The 23,536-nt window shown below is 46.4% G+C and overlaps 1 protein-coding gene across 1 annotated transcript in view; it reads left to right on the top strand.

Moving 5' to 3' along the window:
* Positions 1-23,536, top strand: part of LOC123763248 (tyrosine-protein kinase HCK) — a 172,172-nt gene that overhangs the window by 16,324 nt on the left and 132,312 nt on the right. The window contains exons 2-3 of the mRNA XM_045750359.2: positions 5,653-6,140; positions 22,132-22,264. Of these exons, the coding sequence (XP_045606315.1) occupies positions 5,663-6,140; positions 22,132-22,264 (611 nt within the window). The 5' untranslated portion in view covers positions 5,653-5,662. The remainder of the gene's footprint in view (positions 1-5,652; positions 6,141-22,131; positions 22,265-23,536) is intronic.

Genomic DNA, 23,536 nt, shown 5'->3' with positions numbered 1-23,536 from the left:
GATTTATTTTCATTTTGATTGAATTATTTTGTGTGACATTGCATTGGAATTGAGCTTTGTTGTTTACCATTCTGTTCATTTCATGAGTATAAGTATAGATGCCACACCTATTACAGGTAAAAACATATTTTTTCTTTAAAAAGCACCCTCTGTGTCAATTAAGAGCAACATACGCTATACTAAATATGTTGCGATTCCCTTTCAAAGTTTCCAATTTCATTGATAAATTGAATTTTCTTAGATTTCAATTTATTTTCTTTTTTATTTAATTATTTTGTGTGACATTGCGTTGGAATTGAGCTGTGTTGTTTCCCAAACCATTCATTTCGTGAGTATTGCTCATTTTTTTTTTCACCAGCTGTACCTGGCCATGCGTTGCCATAGCTCATGTGGCACAGCAACGCATGAGCCACATGAGCCACAACAACCTTCCCGTGTCTCCCAGTCCTCCCCCCCAATTCCTCCCCTCCTCCGTCCCCTGGTCCTCTCAACCATTCCCCACTTCCCTGTTCCCTCGTCCACTCCTCCATTACCCCCCTCCTCTCCCTTCCTAGTCAATTTGTCCCTCCTACCATCCCCTCGTCCACCTAACCATTCCCCACTCCACCGTCCCCTCATCCCCCCCCCTCCATCTCTCAGTCCCTCGTCCCCCTCATGCTCCTTACCATTCTTTCCTCCGCCGTCCCCTCGTCCTCCTACCATCCCCCACTCCCCTGTCGCCTTGTTCTCCCCACCATTTGCCATTCCTCTGTCCCCTCGTCCCCACCTTCTCCAACTCCCTCGTCCTCACCACCAATACCCCCTTCACTGTCCCCTCGTCCTCCCTACTATCCCCCACTCCCGTTCCCTCGTCCTCCCCACCATTCCCAACTCCCTCGCACGATGCATTGCCAAATGATCTGATGTTCCCATCATAAAATTAGGAACATCAAATGATCTGATGTTCCCATCACCAAAATAAAAGAAAAACAGTTTAAAAAACAAAATGAAAAACAATGACAAAATAAATAAAAATAAACTATACTCACGAAATCAATGGTATGGGAAACAACACAGCTCAATTCCAATGCAATGTCACACAAAATAATTAAATCAAAACGATAAAAAATTGAAATCTATGAAAATACAATTTATCAATGAAATTGGAAACATTGAAATGGAATCGTAACATATTTAATATAGCGTATGTTGCTCTTACATGACACAGATTGTGCTGTTTAAAAAAAAAATCATGTTTTTATCTGTCATTGGTGTGTCGCCTAACCACTTGTGCTGGACGGTAGAACAACGGTCTCGCTTCATGCAGGTTGGTGTTGAATCCCCCGACCGTCCAAGTAGTGGGGGCACCATTCCTTCCCCCCGTCCCATTCCGAATCCTTATTCTGACCCCTTCCAAGTGCTATATAGTCGTAGTAACTTTTCACTTTCCCTTGAATTTTTTTTTTTGTCATAGGTGTAGCATCTATACTTATACTAACGAAATGAACGGAATGGTATGTTTGAATAAGCGTGTTTCTCTTACGAGCAACAGATGGCACTGTTTTTCAAAAAAAGCTTGTTTGTACCTGTCACAGGTGTGTGGCATCTGTATAGTAGGTATAAAAAAACACGCGCACATTCAAATGGAATGTTGTGTAAAAATTTCAAAGCAATCGGTAAAGAGGTTTCTAAGATTTCCCCTCACATGAAAAACAAATGAAAAACACATGAAAAAACACTTGTTCAATAAAACATGTTTTTCCCCATCATTGATGTGACATCTATATAGCATGTATATAAAAATCCGCTCGGACTCGAACTGAACATTGTGTGTAAATTTCAAAGCAATCGGTAAAGAACTTTCGAAGATTAGCGATTTTGAACATACGAACATTTACATTTCTATTTATACTAGTAGTACCCGGCTATGCGTTGCTGAGCCACAGCAACCTTCCCTGTGCCCCCAGTCCTCCCCACCATTCCCCCACCTCAATCGTCTCCTCGGCCTCCCAACCATTCCCCACTCCACCATCCCCTCTTTCTCCATACCATGCCCCACTCCACCATCCCCTCTTTCTCCATACCATGCCCCACTCCCCTGTCCCTTTGTCCTCCTCATTATTCTTCATTCCCACAGCCCCTCGTCCCTACCATCCCAAACTCCCCCGTCCCCTCGTCCTTTCCAACCATTACCCCCTCCCTTGTCCCCTCGTCCTCCCCACCATCTCTCACTTCCGTCTCCTCGTAATCCCCACCATTCCCCACTCCGTCGTCCGATGCCTTCCCAAATGGTTTGATGTTCCCATCAGAAAATTGGGATTATCAATTGATCTGATGTTCCCATCACTGAAATATGAGAAAAACAGTTAAAAAATGAAATGAAAGTATGAAAAAATAAAAAAATAAACTATACTCACGAAATGAACGGTATGGTAAACAACACAATTCAATTCCAATACAATTCACACAAAATAATTACATCAAAATGAAAATAAATCAAAATCTATGAAAATTCAATTAATCAATGCAATCAGAAACATTGAAATGAAATTGTAACATATTTAGTATAGAATGTGTGTGTTGCTCTTACGTGCAACAGGTGGCATTGTTTTTCAAGAAAAGCATAGTTTTACCTGCCACAGGTGTGGCATCTATACTTAAACTTACGAAATGAACGGTATAGTAAACAACACAGCTCAATTCCAACACAATGTTATACAAAATAATTCAATAAAAAATCAAATAAATCAAAATCTATGAAAATAAAATTTATCAATGCAGTCGGAAACATTGAAATGGAATTCGTGACATATTTAGTATAGCGTGCATGTTGCTATTATGTGCAACAGATGGCGCTGTTTTTCAAAAACGTATGTTTTTTCACTTCGTTTTTTTTAACTGTTTTTCTTTATTTCGATGATGGGAACATCAGATCATTTGAAGTTCCTAACGAGGGGACAGAAGTGTGGGGGTGGATGAGGAGGCGGTGAAGAGGGTATTGGTTTTGAGGACCAGGGGAAGGGGGAGTTAGGGAAGGTGGGGACGAGGGGACAGGGGAATGGAAAATGGTGGGGAGGACAAGGGGACTGGGGAGTGGGGGATGGTAGGGTGAACGATGGGACGGGGGAGGGAAGAATGGTGTGGAGGACAAGGGGGACGAGGAAGTGGGAGATGGTGTGGAGGACAAGGGGGCGGTGGAGTGGGGGATGATGGGAAGGACAAATGTACTGGGGAGGGATGGGGGAATGCTGGAGTAGACGACGTGATAGGGGAGTGGGGAATGGTTAGGAGGATGATGGGAAGGACAAATGTACTGGGGAGGGATGGGGGAATGCTGGAGTAGACGACGTGATAGGGGAGTGGGGAATGGTTAGGAGGACGATGGGGATGGGGGAGGGGGGAATGGTGGGGGAGGACTGGGAGACAATGGGAAGGTTGTTGTGGCTAAGGAAAGCACATGTGTTGTTGAGCCACATGTGTTGCTGAGCCACAGCAACGCGGGGCCGGGTACAGCTAGTAATAATAATAATAATAATATTATTATTATTAATAATAATAATTTTTATTTACAAGAAGGTACAATGGGTTTGTAAAATTACATAATATTGGTATTTTTACATTGCTGCAAAACCACTAACATGAATAGCATTTCGGACAGGTCCTTAATCTAACATATCTAGAAAGATGAAAAGGTACATTGTAGCAAAATTTTATGTCAACATAACACTTCAATATAAATTGAGAGAGGTGATTACACTGGTGAAGATGTGTGTTTTAAATACTGTACTAATACTGGAAAGTGGGTAGTACAAGATTCAGTGTGAGTTTGAAGCACAAGTTAGGAGACTTTGAGGATGAAATTAAGTACTTTTTAGTTTTACTTTTGAATAAGGCATAGGTTGATTTTTTGTTAATTCATTAGTGAGTGAATTCCATTTACTGAGTTCTTTTAATTGCAAGGAGTGTTTGCACAGATTTAGTTTGACTCTAAAGATATCAAAGTTATATTTTTTTCTGTTCTTGTGCTCATGGGTTCTATTACATCTATCAAGGAAAACTTTCAGATCATAATAATATTAATTATAATTTTTATTCAAATGCATGTGTATACAGAGAACATAAGTCTAAGTAGTTAACAAAACCACACATTAGAAATTGAAGAGACAACGACGACGTTTGTGCATCCCATACTCATCCTGTGAGTGGTAGTATACTGTGCACCCCACATACTCATCCTGTGAGTGGTAGCATACTGTGCACCCCACATACTTATCCTGTGAGTGGTAGTTTACTGTGCATCCATACTCATCCTGTAAGTGGTAATATACTTTGCACCCCCCATACTCATCACGTGAGTGGTAGTTTGCTGTGCAACACATACTTATCCTGTGAGTGGTATTATACTGTGCAACACATACTCGTCCTGTGAGTGGTAGTTTGCTGTGCAACACATACTCGTCCTGTGAATGGTAGTATACTGTGCACTCTATCTTGAGGTTATCTTGAGGTTATTTCAGGCCCGGTCCTCGACCAGTCCTCCATTTTGTTACACTCCACCAGGAACTAGCCTGTAGCAGCTGTCTAACTTCCAGATACCTGTTTACTGCTAGGTGAACAGGGGAATCAGGGTGAGAGAAACTGCCCATTTGTTTCCGCCTCCACATGTGATCGAACCTGGAACAGCAGAACTACGAATCCTGAGCGCTGTCAACTCAGCTGTCATGCACCTATACTAATATCAATACTCATCCTATGAGCAATAGTTTATTGCACACCCCATTATTATCATCCTGTGAGTGGTAGTTTACTGTGCACCCAATTCTCAATTCTGTCAGTGGAAGTGTACTGTGCACCTCATACTCATTCTGTGAGTAGTAGTTTACGGTGCACCCAAACTCATCCTCTGAGTGGTAGTTAGCTGTGCACCCAATACTCATCCTGTGAGTAGTAGTTTACTTTGCACCCCACACTCATCCTGCGAGCAGCTTACTCTTCACCCAAAATCATCGTGTGAGTGATAATTTACTGTGCACCTGTTATAATCCTGAATGTCGCTGTGCTCTTGCTACCTTCATAGATATTATAATCACCAAAAAGTATTATATTGCAAGCCTATCTATGGGGAAGGGGGGGGGGGGTGAAAACAATACTATATTAACGATAACAACAGTTTACTTATAAGGATCAACACAAAATATTATAATGTGCTTATATTCAACATTAAAGAACACACACACAATCATATAAGTATTATTTCTTAATGAAACTGCCAGACGGATTAAACACCATAGAGCTAAAACACAATCATACACTACTTAACTGACATTAGATGTTTCCAGCAGGCCTTCCCACTTGTTACTGTGGGTCCAGGCGTCGCTACTCCCTCACAGAGATGATGTCTCCCTCTTTACATCTCCCTCTGGATCCTCTTTACAGTCTTCTGCTCTCTTCGAATCTTCTAATAGTTCTCGTGTAATGACACTCTTTACAGTTCTATTGATAGGCCAAGATTGTGTTCAACATTGTGTTTATATACTGCAAGTTTAGCAAGGGCGTCAACAGTGTTATGTTTCGGTACCTCAGTGAGAGAGGGGACCCACAACAACTTAGCTGACCCCCCCTTGGTAAGCATGCACGTGTGTCAATGACCAATAACTCGAGTCCACTCAGCAGGTGTGTCAAGATGGGCGCCAGGCACAGCACCAGGAACCGTTCCCACAGGTCGTCCGGCCGCTACAGTTGCTCCGGCCAGGCAGACCTCCCACAACATCTTGCAACTGTCGGTGTTTATAAAGGATTTGAACTCCCAGATACCTATGGTGAGGTTTGCTCCCAGCCAGGAGGCAGGAATAAGGAAGACTGTCAGCCAGGGGACATTAATAACGAAGACTGTCAGCCAGGAGAAAAGAGTCTTGGGTTGAAGGCTTCCCTCTCGGTTAGGAAGGATGACGCAGGTTTCCTGTGGGACAAAAGTGGAGAGGACCCGGGACCCGAACAAGAGAAGAAGGATAACTGTCCTCCAGAGATCACCGGCCAGATACATCTCGAGACACAAGGCCCAGTGACCATGAAGATTATCGTAGAGGACTGGAAGGGGTCCAGGGAGGAGGTGACTGAGGTCCACAAGGTACTGCAGATGACCAAGAGTCTCACTAGGAGAGGTAAGTCCTTACCATTACACTCACCTATCTCAGATATGGGCTCTCCCCTCACACACTCATGGACTCTCCCCTCACACACTCATGGACTCTCCCCTCACACACTCATGGACTCTCCCCTCACACACTCATGGACTCTCCCCTCACACACTCATGGACTCTCCCCTCACACACTCATGGACTCTCCCCTCACACACCCATGGACTCTCCCCTCACACACTCATGGACTCTCCCCTCACACACTCATGGACTCTCCCCTCACACACTCATGGACTCTCCCCTCACACACTCATGGACTCTCCCCTCACACACTCATGGACTCTCCCCTCACACACTCATGGACTCTCCCCTCACACACCCATGGACTCTCCCCTCACACACTCATGGACTCTCCCCTCACACACCCATGGACTCTCCCCTCACACACTCATGGACTCTCCCCTCACACACTCATGGACTCTCCCCTCACACACTCATGGACTCTCCCCTCACACACTCATATGGACCCTCCCCTCACACACTCATGGACTCTCCCCTCACACACTCATGGACTCTCCCCTCACACACCCATGGACTCTCCCCTCACACACTCATGGACTCTCCCCTCACACACCCATGGACCCTCCCCTCACACACTCATGGACTCTTCCCTCACACACTCATGGACTCTCCCCTCACACACCCATGGACTCTCCCCTCACACACTCATGGACTCTCCCCTCACACACTCATGGACTCTCCCCTCACATTCACATTGAATCTCCCCCCTCACACTCCCATGGACTCTCCCCTCACACACTCATGGACTCTCCCCTCACACACTCATGGACTCTCCCCTCACACACTCATGGACTCTCCCCTCACACACTCATGGACTCTCCCCTCACACACTCATGGACTCTCCCCTCACACACCCATGGACTCTCCCCTCACACACTCATGGACTCTCCCCTCACACACTCATGGACTTTCCCCTCACACACTCATGGACTCTCCCCTCACACACTCATGGACTCTCCCCTCACACACTCATGGACTCTCCCCTCACATTCACATTGAATCTCCCCCCTCACACTCCCATGGACTCTCCCCTCACACACTCATGGACTCTCCCCTCACACACTCATGGACTCTCCCCTCACACACTCATGGACTCTCCCCTCACACATGGACTCTCCCCTCACACACTCATGGACTCTCCCCTCACATTCACATTGAATCTCCCCCCTCACACACTCATGCACTCTCCCCTCACACACTCATGGACTCTTACACTCCTGCATAGATTCTCCCCCTCCCCCATCGATGGACTTCCCTCACATACACATGGAAACTTCCCCTCACACACACAAGTTGTCAAGAGGTAGTGGAGGGATGTGGGCTGGGAAGATCCAGTGTCTTCTATTAATTTGGGAGGGTTAAACGTTTACATCCCAGAGAAAAGTGCGGACGAGTAAATGATTATCTGGTAAACTGATACAAACCATAAGAAAGTGAAGAAAGTAGAATTAATATATTTGAAAATAATAGTTACTGGGGTGTGTTACGGTATCAACACCATCGCCGGAGTTGGGAGTGGCGATTTCGGCGCCATCTATGGACCTGCACTCCAACTCCCAAGTATTAGGCGACACAAAGACAGCGCCATCTGTTGGCGGTGGGGCGTCGGTGCAAGGCTCCTGTTTCATACCTCAGTTTAGAGGTCATCAATGATGATGACCTCTGGTGGATGGCATAACGGTATCTAGGTTGTGAATACAATTATAGTTTCAGTTCAGGTGAAAGAGTTTTATCCCAAGGCCACCCAGTATACTGTCTGTCTAGCTAATGACGTTTATGTTCACAGAGGTGATGTGAGGAGGCGATTGCGCTGAGAAGGGTAGTCCACCTTGGGCAGTCCAAAACTCCTGACTTGGTCCTGTATGAGGACAAAGTGGCTACCATTGGTAGTAGCTGTGTGTTAGCTGCTGGATTTATGCAGTGTTGTATGGACTGACGTACTCGGGATTTGGCGAAGAAGAGTTACAAGGCGACAGTAGTGCGTCTGTTGAGAAGTGCTGTTGCTAGAGACTTCTGGCAGGGTGTTAGTTACTTTTGTACGTGATTATTCGAGACCCCTGTCAGCGTGTTGCTGAAACCCTCCACCAGTGTGTTTCTGGAGAGTGGATGTGGGGTATTGGGACATGGTGATGATACGGTAAGTGGACTGGCCCATGTTGAGGAAGGTGAACTCACCGGTGATAATCATTGAGTGTGGAAGATATGTACCTGGACGTAGTGGACTTGCCGGGATTTGATGAACACTGTGGATCTATTGAGTGTCCTGAGTGAAAGCGACACAGTGTAAATACATGAAGTAATACTTAAAGATATATATAATATATATATATATATATAATATCGGTGAAGGTGATAATATATATTGGTGAAGGTGTAATTGCATATTGTTTATCCCTCTTTATTCTTTGCACTACCACTCGCCACAGCCAGTTCTTAAAAACTTACCATTGACTTGGGGTAGGATCAAGAAAAAGTTATTAGACATGTTAACAGAAAGAACCCGGTTACTGGCCCTAGCTGACCGTAAGAGGGTAAAGTAGACCAATGGTGAGGCGAGTTGACCTCACACCGCTATCGACCTCACCTGCTCCTACATCACCTCTGTGAGAAGACGCCTGGGTACACCCACCCCTTTTGCAAGTAGACCGAGTAAGATAATTGAGACGAATCTTGGCTAAGGTAGTTTACTGCAATGCCAAAATCAGGAACGATGACCAGGTCAAGCAGTAGCAGGGAAGAGGTTAGGTTTACAAAGGTGACAGGGAAATGTGTTGAGGAGGAGCGATTGGATGGAGGATTTGAGTCTGGAAATTAAGAGATATTTCAACACATACAAGATGAGCTTGAGAGACAAAAACCAGGGTTTGAGGACAATATTCAGGGAGAAATCAGGAAGATGAGGGACGAGACGGAAGCCAAATGTACAAGGCTTGCCAAGGAGTTGTCAAGGCATGAAAAGCAGCATGGATGGGGATATTGGATTAGTGGGGGATGGATTAGCGAGTATGGGAGAGACAGCATCTCTCCCACTCGCCTCTCCCCTACCTTTAAAACCCTTGCTCCTCCCCACTCCCATCTTAAGCCCCCCTCCTCTCACTTTCCCACTTTCTACCAAAAAACACATTCCTACTCCTGCTTTCCCCAGCCCCTGGCACACCCTCGTTCTGACTCTCAGCCTCACTCCACCTCTAAGACCCTACCTCTCAGACCCATTACGCCCTTCACACCCCCCTAGCTGCCCAGACCCCATCCATCCCACAGATTCCCCTAGTTGCCCAGATTCCATCTACCCCCGAGACCCTGGCTCCCAGAGCCCCTCTGCCAGACATGAATTTCAAAACGCAACATGTGAAGGAAGACAAGGAAAAGAGGAGCGGATACGCCGTTCCTATGAGGCCTATCTGTCACTAAGAACTAGGAAAACATTGCGAATTTCGAACACGAAATACCCCTAGGTGTAAGTGATCATTGTGTACAAGTCTTTGACTACATGATTGAGCTTAAAACTGTGACCACGGATCAAGAGGTCTGGGAAAGGAGAGTAGACTATAAGAAATGGGATTACAGGATGAAAAAGGAATATCTGAGTGAAGTGCAGAGAGAAGAATAATTTAGAGGAAAAACAGTGCAAGATATGATGGACCTAGTAAAGTGATAATGCGAGAAGGCTGAAATGAGTTTTATACCAGCAGTAAGGGAAAAAAGTAGGAAGGAATATAATTACCGAATGGTTTAAGAGACAGTGCCAAGGAGCATAAAATGAGAAGCAGAAGGGAGTTTCCATGTAGAGTTCACAATCGACCCTGAGCAGCTCTTATTGTTAGAAGAGAAGATGACCTGAGATAGAAGACTATCATATATACAGTGACAGCAGACGGGGTGATGAAACACCTACAGTGACAGCAGACGGGGTGATGAAACACCTACAGTGACAGCAGACGGGGTGATGAAACACCTAACAACACTGGATGAAACTATAGCAGTTGGACCAGAGAACGCATCACCCTGGATACTAAAAGAGGCAACGAAGGCCCTAAGTTGGCCTCTAGCAAGGATCTTTAATGAGTCACTTACGAAGGGAGCGTTGCCCAGTTGCTGGAAGAAGGCAAATGTGGTATCAATTTTCAAGAAAGGAGATAGGGAAGAAGCAAATAAGTACCGAACAGTATCACTGACACGCATCCCCTGTAAAGTACTTGAAAGAATAATTAGGTTAAGGCTAGTTACACACTAAGAGAAAATTAAGTTTGTAAACAAACGCCAACAGGGGTTCAAACAAAAGGAAATCATGTTTAACAAACCTGGAATTCTATGATAAAGTAATAAGAATAAGGCACGATAGGAAAGGAAGGGCAGACTGCATATTTCTTAACTGTCAAAATGATTTTGATACAGTACCGCACGGGAAACTGCCATTCAAACTTGAGAGGCTGGCATAAGCGGAAAGCCCTAGCATGGGTATGGGAATACTTAACAGGCAGGAGCCAGAGAGCAACAGTAGTGGTGAGAAGTCTGACTGGCGAACTGTAGCGTGTGGAATACCTAAAGGATCGGTGCTGGATCCAGTTCTATTTCTAAGATATATAAACAGCATGTCTACAAGAGTCCGTCCTATATGTCGATGTTCGTGGATGACTCAAAAGTAATGAGATGAGTAGTGACAGATGAGGTTTGTAGAATCCTCCAATAAGACTTGAGCAAGCTGCAGAGGTGGTCAGAGAAATGGCTACTGGAGTTCAACATGAGCAAGTTTAAAGTTATGGAAAGGAGTCTAGGTGAAAGGAGACCAAATGGTCAGTACGCAATAAACGTGAACTACCTACCTGTGATGATTCGAGTGTTAGCACTCAGTGTTACGTGCACTGGGAGTGAACGTAACACCAGTTCTAACTCCTGAGGCTCATATAAATCAGATAACAATATCAGCAAACTCTATACTAGCAAACGTTCGAACGTCATTCAGAAACCTAATTAAAGAGGCGTTTAGAGCACTTAACAGTGCCTACATGAGACTAGTCTTAGATTATGCAGCCTCATCATTGAGCCCCCACCTGAAGAAGAGCATAAGGAAACTGAAAAAGGTAGAGAAATTTGTGACGAGGCTCGTCCCAGAGTTTCGAGGGATGGGGAATGATGAGCGACTGAAGGAACTGTACCTGACGACGCTAGAAAAAAGCAGAGGAGTGCGCGGAGATATGATAGAAACATAAAATTCTTAGGAGAGATTGACAGAGTGGAAATATATGAAACGTTCACACACTGAAACCCAACAGAACAAGGAGACATGAGTGGAAGCTGGAAACTTAGACGAGTCAGAGATGCCGACGATGAGTCACAGAAACGTGGCTGAAGATATGAAGACTAAACCACACTGCAGAAGATGAGGAGACGTTTCGGTCCATTCTGGGTCATTATCAAGTCGATTGTGGGGCATTATCATTTCGGATCATTATCAAGTCGATCATTACTCCTTATCTTCTGGTGTGTGGTTTAAACTTCAGTTATGAAGATGTTAGAAGGATTTGTTTTAGCGTGAGAGTACTGGCAAAAAAGAATGAACTAATGGAGCTGGTTGTAGAAGCACACTATTCATAATTTTAAAACTAGATATGATAGAGAAATACAATAGGAGTATTTGCATTAAACAAACGGCAGCTAGAAAGGCGGGATCCAAGAGCCAATGCTCGATCCTGCAAGCACAAATAGGTGGGTACACACCCCTGGACACTCCGCACACACACACACACACACACACACACACAAAGACATGCTACTAAGTGGCTCCCAGAACTGAAGGGCAAGAGCTACGAGGAGAGGTTAGAGGCATTAAATATGCCAAAACTAGAAGACAGAAGAAAGAGGTGATATGATCACTACATACAAAATTGTAACAGGAATTGATAAAATCGATAGGGAAGATTTCCTGAGACCTGGAACTTTAAGAACAAGAGGTCATAGATTTAAACTAGTTAAACACAGATGCCGAAGAAATATAAGAAAATTCACTTTCGCAAACAGAGTGGTAGACGGTTGGAACAAGTTAGGTGAGAAGGTGGTGGAGGCCAAGACCGTCAGCAGTTTCAAAGCGTTATATGATAAAGAGTGCTGGGAAGACGGGACACCACGAGCGTAGTTCTCATCCTGTAACTACATTTAGGTAATTACACACACACACACACACACACACACACACACACACACACACACACACACACACAAACACAAACACATATGGGGCCTCGTAGCCTGGTGGATAGCGTGCAGGACTCGTAATTCTGTGACACAGGTTCGATTCCCGCATGAGGCAGAAACAAATGGGCAAAGTATCTTTCACCCTGAATGCCCCTGTTACCTAGCAGTAAATAGGTACCTGGGAGTTAGTCAGCTGTCACGGGCTGCTTCCCGGGGTGTGTGTGTGGTGTGGGGAAAAAAAGTAGTTAGTAAAAAGTTGATTGCTCTTTCAGCCCGCCTCTCAACTGTCAAAGCTCAACCCCCGCAAACACTACTAGGTGAATACACACACACACACACACACACACACACACACACACACACACACACACACACACACACACACACACACACACACACACACACACACTGACGATGATACATGAAATGAGGATTACCATTAGCAACCTGCAAAGTGAGCTGACATCAGCGAGGGAGATCAAATCCCTCACAGAGAAAAGTAAAGAGGCCGAGCATCAGATTATCATCCAAAGGGAAGGTGGGAATGTTGCATTAGAAAGAAATGCCTCTGTACCTGAAACATTTGAGGAAAGACTGAGAAAGAGCTCAGAAGCAATGGACACAGTGAGGGAGGTAGCCATGCAAGCAGCTACCTCACAGGAAGCAGAAAGATTCACCAGTCAGCTGCTGGAAAGAAAAAGATCAGTGGTAGTTGTAGGCATCAAAGAACAGAAAGGATCCAATAGGCAGGAACGGAATAGCATGGACAGAGACAGTACATGGGATACTGAGGGGGTTACAGATGGAAGGTGCTGAACAAAACATTGAGAAGGTTTTCAGGTGGGGCTGGTACAACAAGGATAGAAACCGACTGGTAAAGGTGGTGTTTACAAACGAGACCACGAAGGAGGTTATTCTAGAAAGGAAGAGTCAACTGCAGTATGTGCAGGAATACAAAAAAGTATTCCTGCAGGGGACAGGACGAAGGAGGAGAGAGCCAGGGTAGCAGAGGCAAGGAGGAAGCGCAGGGAGAGAGGAGTAAACCAGGAAATCGCAGCCCCCAACACAACAGTCCCAGAAACAAGAGGGGAACCCACAACCAGCATCCCAGCAACACCAGAGGGGAGGGCAACACCACCATCCCCCTCTGCATAGAAACCCTCCCTTCCCCTCATCCTACCAGCCCCCACCCAAATGCTCACCCAACCCTCCCTCCCCCCATCCCATTCTGACCCTGTCACCCCTCCCCCATTCCCAACATGTCCCCCCCTCCCACCTTTCCCCCCTGTCCCCCAACCCCATTCATCCCATACCCTCCTTATCCCCCCTCCCCCCCATATCCTCCATGTCCCCCCTATCTCCTCACCCCACACCCTACCTGTCCCCCCCTTCCCTTGATAAATCCTCTGAGACCCTGCAAGCCACCTCACAGATCTTCTCACCTAGGGAACAGCTTTCCCCACCAGCAGAACTTAACGCTCGTCAAGAAGGGGACTAGAAAATGAACAGAAGAAAGTGAACTTCAAAGCAATGTACACCAACATAGATGGGATTACAAATAAAATAAGTGAACTCGGAGAATGGGCACTAGAAGAAAACCCAGACATAATAGCACTCGCATAACAAAGCTAACGAAAACCATAACAAATGCAGTGTTTCCACAGGACTATTATGTAGTGAGGAAAGACAGAGAAGGGAAAGGAGGAGGTGGTGTAGCTATGCTGATAAGAAAAGGTTGGAGTTTTAAAGAGATGATAAACCAGAACTGTGAAGGTTTCAGTGACTACATATCAGGCACCATAGCAACTGGAGGACATAAAATTATAGTAGTAGTCATATATAATCCCCCACCGAACGACAGAAGACCCAGACAGGAATATGATAGAAACAACATGGCCACCATCAATATAATAGAGAGCAGCTTCTGTGGCTAGCAGGAACGGATCCAGACTACTAATCATGGTAGACTTCAACCATGGAAGATAGATTGGGGAAACAGAAACCCACTTGTAGGACCAGACACATGGAGAGCTAAGCTGCTGGACGTGGCAAAAAGAAATTTTCTAAGTCAACACGTCAAGGGAGCAACAAGAATGAGAGGAGAGGATGAACCAGCCATGCTTGATCTGATATTTTCCCTAAATGAGTCGGATATATGGGAAGTTAAGTTGGAAGCCCCCTTGGGAATGAGTGATCATAGTGTATTGATCTTTGAGTACGTGGTTGAGCTAGGAATTATCGCCCACAAAAAAGAACTGGGAAACAAAGGGATGGCGTACCGAAAGGGAAACTATGAGGAGATGAATAAATTCCTTCAATGGGACACAGAACTCAGAACCAAGTCCGTACAAGACATGATGGACTATGTCACCCAAGAGCCAGGAGGCAGTAAGCAGGTTTATTCCGGCCCGACAGGAAAAAACGAGAAGCAAAAGAAGAATCCGTGGTTTAATGGGGAATGTATGAAAACAAAGGAGCTGAACAAAAGGGCGTGGAGGAACTTCCATAATAATAGAACCCCAGAAAGTAGAGAGAGATACCAGAGAACCAGGAACGAGTATGTTAGTGTGAGAAGAGCAGCTGAGAAAAGGTATGAAAATGATATAGCTAATAAAGCCAAGACCGAACCAAAGCTACTACAGTCACATCAGGAGGAAGACAACAGTGAAGGAACAGGTGATGAAACTTAGGACGGGTGAGGACAGGTACACAGAGAATGACAAAGAGGTGTGTGAGGAACTCAACAAAAGGTTTCAAGAGGTCTTTACAATAGAACAAGAAGTCACGGCGCTAGGACAGGTGGCAGCAAACCAGGCGACCTTGGAAAGGTTCGAAATTACAAGAGATGAGGTCAAGAAGCACCTATTGGAGCTGGACGTGAGAAAAGCTGTTGGGCCAGACGGAATCTCACCATGGGTATTGAAAGAGTGTGCAGGAGCACTTTGTTTGCCACTCTCGATAGTGTATAGTAGGTCACTGGAGACGGGAGACCTACCAGAAATATGGAAGACGGCTAATGTAGTCCCAATATACAAAAAGGGTGACAGACAAGAGGCACTGAACTACAGGCCAGTGTCCTTAACTTGTATACCATGCAAAGTGATGGAGAAGATTGTGAGAAAAAACCTAGTAACACATCTGGAGAGAAGGACCTTCGTGACAACCCATCAACATGGGTTAAATCTTGCCTTACGGGCTTAATATAATTCTACCACGAGGTGACAAAGATTAAACAAGAAAGAGAAGAATGGGCGGACTGCATTTTTTTGTACTGTCGGAAAGCCTTTGACTCAGTACCCCATAAGTGGCTGGTACATACGTTGGAGAGAGGGGTAGGAGTTACTGGTAAGGTTCTCCAGTGGATAAGGGAGTACCTAAGCAATTGGAAGCAGAGAGTTCTCTCGTAATTTTGAACCTTTCCAAGGCCGTCTAGTTTACTTCCCCCTCTCTTAGCGCAGTGACCTCTCCTTGTTCTATTGTAAAGACCTCCTGGAATCTCTTGTTGAGTTCTTCACACACCTCTTTGTCATTCTCTGTATACCTGTCCTCGCCTGTTATAAGTTTCATTACCTGTTAATTCACTGTTGTTTTCCTCCTGATGTGACTGTGGAGTAGCTTTGGTTCGGTCTTGGCTTTGCTTGCTATATCATTTTCATAATTTTTCTCTGCTTCTCTTCTCACACTAACATACTCATTCCTGGTTCTCTGGTATCTCTCTCTGCTTTCTGGTATTCTGTTATTTCGGAAGTTCCTCCACGCCCTTTTGTTTAGTTCCTTTGCTTCCATACATGCCCTATTAAACCATGGATTCTTCTTTTGCTTCTCTGATTTTTCCTTTCGGGCCAGGATGAACCTGTTCTGAGCCTCCTGAGACTTTTGGGTGACATAGTCCATCATTGTGTGTGTGTGTGTGTGTGTGTGTGTGTGAAAATAAAAAGGTAGTTAGCAACAGTTGATTGATTGACAGCTGAGAGGTGGGCCATCAGAGCAGAGCTCAACCCCTGCAAGCACAACTAAGTGAATACTAGGTGAACACACACACACACACACACACACACACACACACACACACACACACACACACACACACTTCCTCATCCCCTCATCCCCCAAAACCCAACATGATCACGGATGCAATCTTTCCAGATGGGTACCAGGTGATAAGAAAAGAGAGGACACAGAGACAGGGAGGGGGAGTGGCACTCCTAATAAAGCGGAAATGGAAGTTTGAAGACCTGAGAAATCAGGTTACCAATGAGAGCACAAGCTTCATACATGGAACTCTGACAGCAGATGGGAGGAAGATTGTGATCTTGGTAATCTACAATCCCCCACCAAACAGTAGAAGACCCAGGCAGGAGTATGATGAAAACAACAAGGCATGCATAGATGAACTGCAGAAGGCAGCAACATTAGCTCACAGAATGAGAGCGAAACTGCTGGTCATGGGGGACCTAAATCATGGAGAGATAAATTGGGAATCAAGGAATCCCCATGGAGGGGACGAAACGTAGGGAGGAAAGTTAGTAGATGTTATACACAGGATTTCCTAACACAACATGTGAAGGAAGACACAAGGGAAAGAGGAGGAGATGCACCGAGCCTATTAAATCTGATTTTCACCCAGAACGTAGAAGACGTCGAGAATTTGGAACTTGAAATGCCTCTAGGGGCCAGTGACCATTGTGTCCTAGTCTTTGACTTCATAATGGAATTCAAACTTGTGACCAAGAGAAAAGAGGTCTGGGAAAGGAGAGTTGACTACAGGAAAAGGGACTACAAGAGGATAAGGGACTATCTGGGAGAAGTGCAGTGGGAGGAAGAAATTGGAGGAAAAACAGTCCAAGATATGATGGACCTAGTCATAAGGAAATGCCAGGAGGCCGAACAGATTTATACCAACAGTGAAGGAAAAAAATAAGAGGGAATATAATAACCCATGGTTTAGTAGACAGTGTCAGGAAGCAAAAATGGCCAGCAGGCGGGAGTGGAGGAAGTATAGAAGACAAAGGACAGAGGACAACAGGATCAGATGCAACAGAGCTAGGAACGATTACATTAACATAAGAAAAACATCGGAAAGAAACTATGAGAACGATATTGCGATCAAAGCGAAAAAGCAACCTAAATTTCTACACAGCCAAATAAGAAGAAGAATGTCGGTGAACGACCAAGTGACAAGACTAAGGAAGACAGAGGGGGCATATACAGAAAGTGACAAGAAATCTGCGAGGCACTGAATGCCAGTTTCCACGGAATGTTCACAACCGAGCCTGAGCAGCTCCCATTGTTAGAAGAGATTACTCTAGATGAAAGACTATCAGATATAGAGGTTATAGAAGAGGAGGTAATGAAACAGTTGACAACACTGGATGCAACTAAAGCAGTTGGACCAGACAAAGTATCACTGTGGATACTAAAAAAGGCAGCGCAGGCCCTCAGCGTGCCTCTGGCAAGGATCTTTAATGAATCACTTATGTCGGGAGAATTGTCCAATTGCTGGAAGATGGCAAATGTTGTAGCGATTTTCAAGAAAGGTGATAGTGAGGAGGCACTTAACTATAGACCTGTATCACTGACAAGCATCCCCTGTAAAATACGTGAGAGAATAATTAGGCTACGACTGGTTGCACAGCTGGAGAACGCTAGGTTTGTAAACAAACATCAATATGGGTTCTGGAAAGGGAAATCTTGCCTAACAAACCTTCTGGAATTCTATGACAAAAAATAACGAGGATAAGACAGGACAGAGAAGGTTGGGCAGACTGCTTATTTCTTGACTGCCAAAAGCCTTTCATACAATACCGCACATGAGACTGCTATTCAAACTCGAGAGGCAGGTGGGGGTGAGAGGAAAGGCACTAGCATGGATAAAGAACTACCTAACAAGAGCCAAAGAGCTACGGTAAGGGGGGCGAGAAGTCGAACTGGTGAACAGTAATGAGTGGAGTACCTCAAGGATCGGTGCTGGGATCAATTCCATTTCTAATATATGTAAATGACATGTTTACAGGAGTAGAGTCCTACATGTCAATGATTGCGGATTACGCAAAGTTGATGAGAAGAGTTGTGACAGATGAGGATCGTAGATCCTTCAAGAGGACTTGAACAGGTTGCAGAGATGGTCAGAGAAATGGCTACTTAAGTTCAACACAAGCAAATGTAATGTTATGGAAATCGGACTAGGTGACAGGAGACCAAAGGGACAGTACACAATGAAAGGGAACTCCCTACCTGTGATGACGCAAGAAAGAGACCTGGGTATGGACGTAACACATAATCTATCTCCTGAGGCAGATATAAATAGGATAACGACAGCAGCGTATGCTACACTGGCAAAAGTTAGAACGTCATTCAGAAACATAAGTAAGGAGGCATTTAGAGCGCTTTACACTGCCTATGTGAGGCCAGTCTTAGAGTATGCCGCCTCATCACGGAGTCCCCATCTGAAGAAGCACATAAGGAAACTGGAAAAGGTTCAGAAGTTTGCAACAAGACTCGTCCCAGAGTTTCGAGGGATGGGATATGAAGAGCGCCTGAAAGAACTATGCCTTACGACACTAGAAAGAAGGGAAAGGGGGGGATATGATAGGAAAGTATAAAATACTCTGGGAGATTGACAGAGTATACATAGACGAAATGTTCATACAAAATGGTAACAGAACGAGGGGACATGGGTTGAAGCTGGAAACTCAGATGAATCGCAGAGATGTTAGGCAGTTTTCTTTTAGCGTGAGAGTAGTAGAAAAATGGAATACACTTAAGGAGCAGGTTGTGGAAGCAAATTCTTTTCATAATTTTAAGACTAGGTATGATAGGGAAATAGGACCGGAGTTATTGTTGTAAACAACCGATGGCTGGAAAGGCGGGATCTAAGAGTAAATGCTCGATCCAGCAGACACAAATAGGTGAGTACAAATAGGTGAGTACACACACAGGAAGCAGCCCGTATCAGCTGTCTAATTCCCCGGTACCTATTTACTTCTAGGTAACAAGGGCATCATGGTGAAAATGCACTGCCAACGTCGTTTCTGCCATCACCGAGGATCGAACCCAAACCCTAGGATTAAGAGTCTAGGGTGCTGTCCACTCAGCTATCAGGTTCCCTAAAGTATAAGAGTCTGTGTGTGTGTGTACTCACCTAGTTGTGCTTGCGAGGGTTGAGCTTTGGCTCTTTGGTCCTGCCTCTGAACCGTCAATCAACTGATGTACAGATTCCTGAGTCTACTGGGCTCTATCATATCTACACACAAGGACTCTCCCCTCACACACACAACGACTCTCCCCTCACACACATAAGGACTCTCTCCTCACACACACAAGGACTCTCCCCTTACACACACAAGGACTCTCCCCTCACACACACAAGGACTCTCCCCTCACACACACAAGGACTCTCCCCTCACACACACAAGGACTCTCCCCTCACACACATAAGGACTCTCCCCTCACACACACAAGGACTCTCCCCTCACACACACAAAAACTCTCCCCTCACACACACAAGGACTCTCCCCTCACACACACAAGGACTCTTCCCTCACACACACACAAGAACTCTCCCCTCACACACACAAGGACTCTCCCCTCACACACACAAGGACTCACCCCTCACACACACAAGGACTCTTCCCTCACACACACAAGGACTCACCCCTCACACACACAAGGACTCTCCCCTCACACACACAAGGACTCTTCCCTCACACACACACAAGAACTCTCCCCTCACACACACAAGGACTCTCCCCTCACACACACAAGGACTCTCCCCTCACACACACAAGGACTCTCCCCTCACACACACAAGGACTCACCCCTCACACACACAAGGACTCTCCCCTCACACACACAAGGACTCTCCCCTCACACACACAAGGACTCTCCCCTCACACACACAAGGACTCTCCCCTCACACACATAAGGACTCTCCCCTCACACACACAAGGACTCTCCCCTCACACACACAAGAACTCTCCCCTCACACACACAAGGACTCTCCCCTCACACACACAAGGACTCTCCCCTCACACACACAAGGACTCTCCCCTCACACACACAAGGACTCTTCCCTTACACACACACAAGGACTCTCCCCTCACACACACAAGGACTCTCCCCTCACACACACACACACAAGGACTCTCCCCTCACACACACACACACAAGGACTCTCCCCTCACACACACACAAGGACTCGCCCCCTCACACACACACACACAAGGACTCTTCCCTTACACACACACACAAGGACTCTCCCCTCACACACACACACAAGGACTCTTCCCTCACACACACAAGGACTCTTCCCTCACACACACAAGGACTCTCCCCTCTCACACACACAAGGACTCTCCCCTCACACACACACAAGGACTCTCCCCTCGCACACACAAGGACTCTCCCCTCTCACACACACAAGGACTCTCCCCTCACACACACACAAGGACTCTCCCCTCGCACACACACACACAAGGACTCTTCCCTCACACACACAAGGACTCTTCCCTCACACACACAAGGACTCTCCCCTCTCACACACACAAGGACTCTCCCCTCACACACACAAGGACTCTCCCCTCACATACACAAGGACTCTTCCCTCTCACACACACACACAAGGACTCTCCCCCCTCACACACACACACCATGACTCTCCCCTCACACACACACACCATGACTCTCCCCCCTCACACACAAACAAGGACTCTCCCCTCTCACACACAAGGACTCTTCCCCCCTCACACACACACACCATGACTCTTCCCCCCTCACACACACACACCATGACTCTCCCCCCTCACACACACACACCATGACTCTCCCCTCTCACACACAAACAAGGACTCTCCCCTCTCACACACAAGGACTCTTCCCCCCTCACACACACACACCATGACTCTTCCCCCCTCACACACACACACCATGACTCTCCCCCCTCACACACACACACCATGACTCTCCCCTCTCACACACAAACAAGGACTCTCCCCTCTCACACACAAGGACTCTTCCCCCCTCACACACACACACCATGACTCTTCCCCCCTCACACACACACACACCACGACTCTTCCCCCCTCACACACACACACACACCATGACTCTTCCCCCCTCACACACACACACACCATGACTCTTCCCCCCTCACACACACACACCATGACTCTCCCCTCACACACACACCATGACTCTCCCCTCACACACACACACACCATGACTCTCCCCTCACACACACACACCATGACTCTTCCCCCCTCACACACACACACCATGACTCTTCCCCCCCTCACACACACACACCATGATTCTCCCCTCACACACACACACCATGACTCTCCCCTCACACACACACACACCATGACTCTCCCCTCACACACACACACCATGACTCTTCCCCCCTCACACACACACACCATGACTCTTCCCCCCCTCACACACACACACCATGATTCTCCCCTCACACACACACACCATGACTCTCCCCTCACACACACAAGGACTCTCTCTCCCTTACATGCACTTACACATGGATTTGATTTCACCATAAAATTTTGAAGTTTAACTAAAGCTCTTTAAATAAATACTCCCAGTGCATGCATCAAATATTTTAGTGAAAATATTTAAGATTTTATTAACAACAAATGTTTTGGGCTGATTCCATTTGAAGATGTTAAATTTTGACAAAAATAATTGTTTGTATAAGTATAATAATTAAATAGTATGTGTTCTTGTGTCTCAGAGATCCCAGAGAACCCGGGCTCCTTGGTCAAGAGCTTTCCCTACGTGGTGCTGGCCAAGTATGACTACACCGCCGTCCTCCAGGGTGAACTCTCCTTCCACAAGGGCGACTACATGCTGCTCATCAGCAAGGAGTAAGTCACCGGTCGGCGACGGCCACAGTAGAGGGGTTTGTGTGGGTGATGTCAGCTGGGTGGAGGCTTGGGTCGGGCAGCGGAGAGTGTTATTGTGTGGGTGATGTCAGCTGGGTGGAGGCTTGGGTCGGGCAGCGGAGAGTGTTATTGTGTGGGTGATGTCAGCTGGGTGGAGGCTTGGGTCGGGCAGCGGAGAGTGTTATTGTGTGGGTGATGTCAGCTGGGTGGAGGCTTGGGTCGGGCAGCGGAGAGTGTTATTGTGTGGGTGATGTCAGCTGGGTGGAGGCTTGGGTCGGGCAGCGGAGAGTGTTATTGTGTGGGTGATGTCAGCTGGGTGGAGGCTTGGGTCGGGCAGCGGACAGTGTTATTGTGTGGGTGATGTCAGCTGGGTGGAGGCTTGGGTCGGGCAGCGGAGAGTGTTATTGTGTGGGTGATGTCAGCTGGGTGATGGTCTGGGTCGGGCAGTGGCGCTCGGTCACCTAATTGTATTCACCTAGTTGGCTTGCGGGGTTTGAGGTCTTCTCTTTCGGCCCGCCCTCTCAACTGTCAATCAATCAACTGTTACTAACAACTAACTAAATTTTTCACACACACACACACACACACACACACACACACACACACACACACACACACACACACACACACACACACACACACACACACACACACACACACACACACACACAGAGGGGGGGGACTCTGGTAGCTGAGTGGACAGCGCGCAGGACTCGTAATTCTGTGGCCTTTTGGGTTCCATTTCCGTCTAGGCAGAAACAAATGGGCAAAGTTTCTTTCATCCTGAATCCCTGTGTGTGTGTGGGGAGGGGAGGGGGGAAGTTAGTAGTTAGTAACAGTTGATTGACAGTTGAGAGGAGGGCCAAAAGAGCAAAGTTCAACCCCCACAAGCACAATCAGGTGAATAAACACCAACGAAGCAGCCCGTAACAGCTGTCTAACTCCCAGGTACCTATTTGCTGCTAGGTAACAGTGATTGCCGAGTTCCTTGTCCGAAACTTGTAATGAATCACACTGTATTGTGACGACCCAGGTGGAGGTCTGGGTCAGGAAGCGGAGAGCAGTATTGTGTGGATGATGTCAGGTGGGTGGAGTGGTATTGATGGGTGATGTCGTGGGTAGTGAAGTCGGGCAGCGGAGAACAGTTTTGTGTGGGTGACGTAAGGTGGGTGGAGGCCTGTGTCGGGGTGCAGAGTATTGTGTCATTGATGTTTGGTGGGTGGAGGCTTGGGTCGAACGAGTGGTATTGTAAGG

The sequence above is a fragment of the Procambarus clarkii genome, chromosome 49, assembly GCF_040958095.1.
Source record: "Procambarus clarkii isolate CNS0578487 chromosome 49, FALCON_Pclarkii_2.0, whole genome shotgun sequence".
NCBI lineage: Eukaryota > Metazoa > Arthropoda > Malacostraca > Decapoda > Cambaridae > Procambarus > Procambarus clarkii.
This window is presented reverse-complemented; position numbering and strand designations above follow the sequence as displayed.